Source organism: Vanessa atalanta, chromosome 3 (assembly GCF_905147765.1).
Source record: "Vanessa atalanta chromosome 3, ilVanAtal1.2, whole genome shotgun sequence".
Lineage (NCBI taxonomy): Eukaryota > Metazoa > Arthropoda > Insecta > Lepidoptera > Nymphalidae > Vanessa > Vanessa atalanta.
The window spans coordinates 3,676,316-3,685,425 of record NC_061873.1 but is presented as its reverse complement, the minus strand read 5'-3'; the positions used below and the strand labels follow the sequence as shown (position 1 = coordinate 3,685,425).

At 33.7% G+C, this 9,110-nt stretch overlaps 2 protein-coding genes across 2 annotated transcripts; one reads left to right on the top strand and one right to left on the bottom strand.

Moving 5' to 3' along the window:
* The first annotated feature begins 1,708 nt into the window (after nt 1-1,708).
* Nucleotides 1,709-6,317, top strand: LOC125076986 (protein O-mannosyltransferase 1). Its single transcript, XM_047688752.1, has 9 exons — nt 1,709-1,983; nt 2,054-2,232; nt 2,386-2,687; nt 2,777-2,939; nt 3,420-3,734; nt 3,928-4,210; nt 4,755-5,022; nt 5,187-5,404; nt 5,513-6,317. The coding sequence occupies exons 1-9, from the start codon at nt 1,858-1,860 to the stop codon at nt 6,002-6,004; spliced, it is 2,346 nt and encodes a 781-aa protein (XP_047544708.1). The 5' UTR covers nt 1,709-1,857; the 3' UTR covers nt 6,005-6,317.
* Nucleotides 6,318-6,622: 305 nt separating this feature from the next.
* LOC125077220 (proteasome subunit beta type-7) lies at nt 6,623-8,845 on the bottom strand. The gene is made up of 4 exons (XM_047689091.1): nt 8,667-8,845; nt 8,152-8,588; nt 7,858-8,063; nt 6,623-6,808 (listed from the first exon to the last, which is right to left on the bottom strand). Exons 1-4 carry the CDS (start codon nt 8,726-8,728, stop codon nt 6,668-6,670), a joined length of 846 nt encoding a protein of 281 aa, XP_047545047.1. The 5' UTR covers nt 8,729-8,845; the 3' UTR covers nt 6,623-6,667.
* Between the last annotated feature and the right edge of the window lie 265 nt (nt 8,846-9,110).

The window sequence follows — 9,110 nt, the reverse complement described above, 5'->3', positions numbered from 1 at the left end:
AAAACAATATTTAAAATTAATGTAGTATCCCCTACACACATATTTTATTTTGGTCAGACCGAAAAAACAACTTTTCAATTACCTCTAAAATATATTTTTCCTCTTTGTTCATCATAAGACTGACATGTTAAGGTTAAAATTGTAGTGTTCATGCTTACTGATGCCTTTAACAGTATCTCGAACACAGCTTTATCACTAGTATATCCAAAGACAGAGTAAGTACTGTGTTAATGATAGCAGTAGTTATAGAATGATTAATATATAGAATAATATGACTCGTCATGTAGCTTTTCGAACGAATGATCGAACTCAAGCTCTGCCGAGAGTGTGATGTCTCTGCGTCGATATTAGTTCCCACTGGAATTTTTAACTATGGACCCCATTTTTGCCCTCGGAATTCAGATCCAGGTTTTCAGAGTCAAAAGGAGAGATTTTTAGCTGCATTTAGCATTCTTGGAGCTGCAAAGGCCTTTGACTGTGTGCCTCGTCAATGGATATGGTAGGCTTTGTGACTCAACGGCATGCCCGGGACCTGTATGGGTCGGTCGGGAACATTATCGGAGACATGTACCGCAATTCCGTTTCGAATTCATTCAAATTCAAAATTCGATATCGAGCCTTTCCCGGTCACTGTAATGGTAGCGAGTTTTTATTCAATGTAGTTATAGATATTGTCTCGGCATGCATTCAAGATCAATCATGGCTCAATATGTATACCTATACTTGTTGACGAGAGCTGATTGGAACTGGATCGTAGGGTAACTTTGGAGAACGTCGCTTTAAAGCGGCGGTCTTAAACTAAATATGGCGAAGACCGAGTACGTGACTTACGGCCATCACCATCCAAATAATGCTTGAACCTGTCGTTCAGGTTCCTTGGATCCGTCGTGTAAGATTCTACAAGATGGTGTGACAATATGGTGCGTCGATTTGAGGACTATGTCGGAAAAAGTTTCTTGATAAATCTGTCCCTGGAAGTAGCCCGCCTGAGCGCCCATGAAAGCGATGGTTGGCTATTGTGAAGTAGGATATTAGAGCAAAGACTTACACAGGATAATAAATGGAGAAGGTTAAATTACAAGGCAGATCCTGGTAATAGTTGGTTTTACTTATTGCCAGGCAGAAGAAGATGGTTCTGAATAATAGTGTATATACTTCCCTATATAGCCTTTAGTCATTTCTGCTATCATATTTACATTTATCCATGAATACCTACAAGTTTCTCAACAACTTTCGTACTTCAGACGAAGTGGCTAGATTAAATCACGAAGGTCATCGTAAGCCTTTCGCTGTCCCATTTAATTTTAATCGAATCAAATATCAAAGTCAATGAAATTTATGTATAGAAAATTTTAATACCATTTACAATTGATCGAATTTTATATATCCCAAACATTTTGTTCAAGTTTCACTAGGAATAAGAAGACAAGCATCGACATGAGCTCTTTAAAAGAGATTTAATATTTAGTGATTAGAAATAATTCAATGGTGACTATCGGTCAAACAAAAACAAATTTTATGGACTCCACTTTCCTTTTCCCTACCTCCCTTTTTGAAATTCCACAATTGTAAATTAATATTGAATCAATTTTAATTTTGCTATTGTTTAAGTAATTTGCTAATGTCAATGACAGCTGACATCTAGCAGTCAGTAAATGAGTAGTTAATTTATTTACATTTTACGTAGACCGTACTGTCATACTCTCAATCTGAAAGTACAGTTAGATACATCTAAAGTTATAACTTAGAAAGTGCCATAAAAATAAGTGTGAAGTAAGTAAGAGTATTAAGTATACTTTTACGTCAAAACCAAAACCCAAACTAATTATTTGAAGTGATTATGAGTGCATATCGACCATGGTTTTAAAAAAATCTACGGAAAACAAGTCTTCTAAAACTTCGAATAAGGTCATCGCACTTTCTGAACCTGAAAAGGAAAAATGTTCTTTAGAAAATGCTTCAACAACTTGTAAAAGAGAAGTGGTAAGTCATTTGTGAAATATAAAATATTATTACTTAAGGTCACATATTTAATACAGCAATTATTTTTTAGGATGATGGTGCATCAGCTGAAAACGAAAATGAGACTATGGAATCAATGCAACCCATAGATGTGGGAGAAATAATTAAAAGTGTATATCTTACAGTGGAAATAGATGTGGTTTTCGTGGGTCTGCTGCTAATGGCTCTTTGTACAAGGCTTTATAATTTAGAAGAGCCAAAATATATTGTGTTTGTATACTTTTTTTTTATATATGATTTTTTAAATGAAAAAATAATATTTAGACTTATTTTATTCATATTTGAGATTTGATTCACTGGACTTTATTTATTTATTTATCAAAATTTATGTTATACTTTTAATAATTTCTTAAATCATTTTAGGTTTGATGAACTTCACTATGGGAGATATGTGTCATTGTATGCTAAAGGAGTATTCTTTTTTGATGCTCATCCCCCCTTAGGAAAACAGATGCTCTATTTGGCTGGGCAAATGGCTGGTTATGATGGTAACTTTACATTTGATAGGATTGGCTCACCATATACTGAGTCAGTACCTGTGAAAGCATTGCGCATAGTCCCTGCCATTTGTGGCAGCCTACTTGTACCTTTATCCTACCAGTTGATGCTGGAAATATCAACATATCAAATAACTGCATTTCTTGCAGCTGCTTTAGTTTTATTTGGTAAGTAATGTGTATAAATAAAATTCAATTGGTAATTCTTTACTATCTGTTTAATAATTTCAATAATAACTATATGCAAAACTTTTCAGAAAATTGTTTTCTAGCTCAATCAAGATTTATGTTACTAGAGAGTATACAAATATTATTCAGTTTATTTGGTATACTGTGTGTACTGAAGAGTACTCGTAAAAAAAGTATTGCTTCAGTTATATGGCTGTGTTTTGGTGCTCTTTCTCTTGGATGCTGTTTTTCGTAAGTGATTTATTTGAAATAAATAATTACAAATAAAATTATTTGACATATGACATATTTTTAACATTATGAACAAATTTTTGAATACTTACTTATTTCTTAAGTATTAAAATAAAAGGCTGATTTTTGTAGAAAATTAAACTAAAAAATATACAAAATAATATTTGTTAAATAATATGTGTATATTTTTTAGTTTAAGTTTTCTGGCGAAAAATGGCCGTGGCGACTAACTTAACAGACCAGTTAATCCCATCTGAGATCATACTTTCTTATACACTTACTCTTAGATATCTTTGATCTGACACTAAAGGCATGCAGGCTTACTAGTGCCAAACTCCTTAACTCGGACTATGAAGAATTTCTTACTATAAAATAGCAGAAGAGCTCTTGTAATTAAAATGGGCAAATGAATTAAATGATAATATTAATAGAATTTAATAGAAATAAGTTAATTAAATCAAGCTCTTTTATATTTTTCAGGATAAAATACTCAGGTCTGTACACATACTATTTAGCAATATTTTTAATAGGGCGACAAATGTGGAAACGCATCGACCAAACAGAATCCACCTTTAAACTATGTTTGTCAGCTCTGTGGAGATTCTTCATTCTTATTTTTATACCATTACTGGTGTACGTCGGTGTATTCTATGCCCATCTCTCAATGTTACCGAAAGCTGGACCTCATGACAGTGTAATGACAAGTGCTTTCCAAGCATCACTAAAAGGTGGTCTCGCCAGCATTACAAAAGGACAACCATTACATGTTTCTCATGGTTCCCAAATAACACTCAGGTATTACTTGTAATAAGTGGTAGCTTTACTTTAAATAGTTTGTTAAATGACGATTCAAAAGTGCTTGTCAAAAGCCTACTTAAATAAAGTATATTTTGATTTTTGATTTTGATTGGTTAGCAATATTCCGAACGTAATACCATAATACCATATCAGTTGGTTGTAATATTCATTTACATGTATCATTTCATAGGCACTCCCACGGCCGGACTTGTTGGTTGCACTCCCACGCGCATGTGTATCCGGTTCGGTACTCCGATGCCCGAGGATCGTCTCATCAGCAACAAGTAACCTGCTACAGTTTTAAGGACGTTAACAACTGGTGGATCGTAAAAAGACCAGATCAGCTTTCTCTTGCCGTATCTAACCCCCCAGATGCTATACGACACGGCGATGTAGTGCAACTTTTACATGGCATTACAAGCCGAGCTTTAAATTCACACGATGTTGCCGCACCGGTCTCGCCTCAATCACAGGTATATTAATATAGTTTATTTATTAACTTCTTCTTCTGACTGGCATTTATTTATGAATCCCGGCTCTTGCTTGGATCTGCATTCCGATGTTAAGTGTACTTTATTAGCTAAAGTAACTTAAAGTTGCTAGATTTATTCAATTGTCTTGTAACTTCGTTCGTCTAGTAGACAGGTCACATAATGAAATACTAAGTTTTTGTCTCAAGAAATTATCAAGGGAGTATATTATATAAATATATATCCCGAAGTTAGGATATTGGGATTATTATATCTAAATATCAACACGTAGAGAAAACAGTTGGTCAAATGCGTGATCTCTCTAATCAACTGGAATTACTCCCGTGCTGTTCAGTTGGCTAGTCCTTGAAATTTGATGTCGCAGTCGCACTTCACTTCATTATAATAATAAGTGGGTATCCCGCGAAACTTCAAAAGAAGTTTTTACAATTTCTCTAACCGGCCAGTATCTTTTCCCGCTCTCTAAAATTAATTTAGACCGATTTTGCATTAGATAAAAATACTTAAAAAATAATATATATTTTAGGAAGTATCTTGTTACATCGACTACAATGTGTCGATGCCGGCACAAAATCTCTGGCGCGTGGAGATCGTAAACCGCGAAAGCGAGGATTCAACATGGGACAGTATTCGATCCATGGTGCGTCTTATACATGTAGACTCAGGCTCAGCCCTCCGCTACAGCGGCCGTCAGCTACCGTCGTGGGGCTTCCATCAGCACGAGGTTGTCGCTGACAAGGTCATTACTCATCAAGACACAATTTGGAATGTCGAAGAACATCGTTATACTAAAGGTTAAATATTTTTTCAAATTTTATTTGTTCAAATTGAATCAAATAACCATTATTATTAATAAATATTAACAATCTATAATATATAAAATATTAACTTGAATACATGTTCGCGTATTTATTATAAGAACATAATTTTAAGTTAATATTGTGCATGAAATCTGTAGCTGAAGACAGAAGGGAGCGCGAACGTGAGCTCGTATCTGCAGAGATGATTCCGACAGCAGTCACGCAGCTGTCGTTCTGGGAGAAGTTCTTAGAATTGCAGTACAAGATGATATCGCACTCGCCCGACGCGCCGCAGGGGCACATGTTTGCGAGCGAACCCGCCGAGTGGCCGCTGCTCGTGCGCTCGATAGCTTACTGGCTCTCACCAAACTCAAACGTAAGTGTCATTCACGAAACAATCTATTACCTAAAAATAAATAACCTAACTATCGAAACCCTTAATAACCATTGAATAATTATTTTTCCAAAAAAATCTTTATTTCAGGCTCAAGTTCATCTTATTGGCAACTTAGTGACGTGGTATGCCGGAACCATATCAGTTCTAATATTTGGTGCCTTACTTGCTGTATATGCCATTCGTCAACGGCGAGCGTACGTCGATCTGCCTCCTTATGCCGCACAAAAGTTTTATGACGCTGGCTGTATACTCTTTCTCGGCTATTGGCTACATTACTTACCATATTTTTTCATGGATAGAACATTGTTTCTTCACCATTACTTGCCTGCTTATATCTTCAAGATCCTCCTCTTGGCTTATGTCATTGATCACATATTTTACATTTTATGTACCAGTGAAAAGATAAAGCCATTCATACATGTATTCATATTATGTATCACAATATGGATGGCTTATGTAATAAGAACATATAAAATGTTTAGTGTTCTGAGCTATGGAAATATAGATTTAACTGAATCTGATCTTTTAAATCTTCGATGGAAAGATACTTGGGACTTTATTTTACATAAGAAAAATTAAGCTTTAAATTCTTCATCTCAGTGGTGAATATAAAACAGAGTATTTTTTTTCTAAAAATAGGTTAATAAGGATAGAATATTCCGCTATTTCAACGTAAAAGTTAATTTTTTTTATTAAAAATCACAATATTAGTATAAGATTTATAGGGCAACAATTCCATGATGCCATTCATAGTTATTAATATTAGGTTAGAAAAAACAACAAGTCATTTATATGTTTACCTACTCATGACAAATGTATATTTATTATATTTAAAATAATAATTGCACCAATAGTGTAATTTTTATTATGACTGATGTAACATAATAATTCCGTCCACTACACAATATTATTGTCACATTAAACTTATAATATTATTGTATATAGAATAAATGTTTTTTAAAATACCCTCTTTGGTTTATTTTTCACTAGTCCAGTCAATTCATAAATTTGGAAATGCAAATGAAACAAGAAGGCTGACTTAAGCTTTTCAAAGCCCTCCCTACAACATGTCCAAAAATCAGCCTTCTCGGTCTATTTGCTTTTGTCGGCCTGTTTTTTGGATATACCGTACTATTTTATTTGTTTTAAACAAAATATAATTATGTTTCAATAAGGTTTTATAATTATTACGCAAACTTTGTTATAAAATTATTTATTTAAAATGCAAGATACATAAAGAGATTAACGGCGACTGGGTGATGGTTCAACTTCCATTGGTTGTACTGGACGAACAGAAATGGACTCAACTTCAAGTGGTATGATACGTTGTTTCAGTACTGCTGTAGTGCCTGGAGCATATCTGTATGACCCTTGTTTCTTGCCCTGAAAATAATTTTATTAATTTGTATATAATGGCAAAGTGAGCTTTTTATTTTTTATGCTTTTACATCCTCATTATCGATATAACGATCATCATAAGATTTTGCATACATACAGTCTGGGGTTTCCGATAAGGATCTAGGATACCTAGAACCTGTCCTCCTTTCTCACACAGAAAAGGTAGGAGAAAAAAATATTGTAAATTTATCAGCTTATGTACTGTTTACATTATTATTTATGGCATCTATTTGGCCACACATTCATGCATTTCATACTTGTAAAGCTTTCTCTGATTAATGTGAAATATTGCAGAAATATCTCACTAGTTAACAAAAAAACTATGCAAATTTGTCGATAGTGAACTTAATTAAAATTTCATCTGACATACATACAGACTCTATGCAATTTCACTTGACAATCAATCTGTACTTAAAACAGATTTTACATCAATATATGATTTTAACTTGTATTAACAAGAAAACTAACAAAGGCCTCAGGCAGAGATAAGTGATGACAAAACTAAAATAAATTCATATGAATTAGTCAATCAGTGTGTGAATGAACCCACTAGTCAAGCTGGTAATTTTGTTGATGTCCTGATGTTCCTCCAGATGTACTTTGAATTTTTACAAAATTTGTTTATTTGTGTTCTGAGTGAGTTTATTAAATATTTACTTTAATATAAATAGTTTTGTAGTAGGGGAGCCGGTCAATAAATACTAACTTATGTTTTTGGAGTTTGAGCTGACTTCATACTAAATTTCATCAAATTTAGGCCAGTGGCTTAAACATGAAATAGAAAGAGTTACTTTCATATTTATAACATTAGTATAGATTGCACAATTTACTACTGAGAATTTTAAAATTCTTTAACACTATGAGATATATTTCAATTCAAATTAATAAAATATTCTCTCAAATACTCATTTTGAACGAAATTCTTTCTTATCCTATGCTTATTGAATAATTTTTTATTTGCAATAAAAGAATCATCATGCAGAGAATGAATTGGCCAATTAATATAAGACAGAATTATGTTTAAAAGTATTTACCTTAACATTGGCTTCCTCATAAGTTCTCAAATATTGGGCAGGCCCATTTGTGCGGATGACACAAAGATCTACATTAGAACCTGACCCGAGGTCATTGAAGATACCAGCTGCAATTGCATCTCGTACCAATTTTTTGCCTTCCTCTTCACTCATATTCGGCTTCCAGTTTGACTCAAAAACCGCCATTGCCGCTAATGATCCAGAACCTTAAACATTTTGCTTTCAAGTTTATTCCATGGTTCACAATTAACAATATTGAAATGAAACAATTTATTTATTAATATTAGTTTTTACCCATAGTAGCATAGGGAAGTTTATCAACTGATCCATGAGGATAAATACAATAAATGTGAGGGCCAGTTCGATCGACACCCCCAAGTACAAGTGCAGCACCAATGTGGCCTTGATAACGGAACAGCATTCTTTTGAGCAATGTAGCGGCAGTCTCGACAGGTACTGTTCTTCCTGTGTGAAGACGTTGCAATTCCAGTTGAGAAGCAACAGTTTGGGTAGTCATCTCAGTGTCAGCTGCAGTACCCGCGCCGCAGCAGTACATGTTCCCGGCTAAGAAATGGATCTTTTCACAGTTTTTATCAGAAACTACTGTGTTCTCTGTAGCCCTTGTGTCGGCTCCTAAAATAACACCATCTGCGTATATTATACCCACAATGGTTGTACCGGTCTTCGTTGCTTTAGGAGCAGGAAATCCTTTTTGTGCCAGAAAAGCATTTCTGAAATAAAATTATTTCAAATAACATTATTTTCGTAAGCATTTAATAAAATTTGTAAGTTATGAATAAATTTATTACCTTTGACAATTTTCAAAAGAAAAACCAGGAGATGGAACTTCGGGTACAAGTACTGAAGCCATTTTGTATTATATTTATAAATTTCCAAGTCCAACAAGAGAATAATACTTCAATAAAAAGTTAAATCCTACTTAATCAAACCGAGTGAGTTTACAGAATTGCAAATGACGGCTAAGTCAATGTCCGTAGATGACATTGATAATTTAGAATAGTGCGGTAGCAATTTATTTGAGTAGATTATTACCGTTTTTTGTATACAAATAATAAAATAAGTAAACTGACCATTTTTATATAATATATTTGTAGATTTATTAAAATATTTTAGTAAAATTTATAAAAAAAAATTAAGCCCTACTGTACTTAAATATAAATTTATTATCTATTCTTGTTCATCCCTAAAACTTGGCTGGCAACATTGGAATAGTACGAGGCTTTATTCGATTG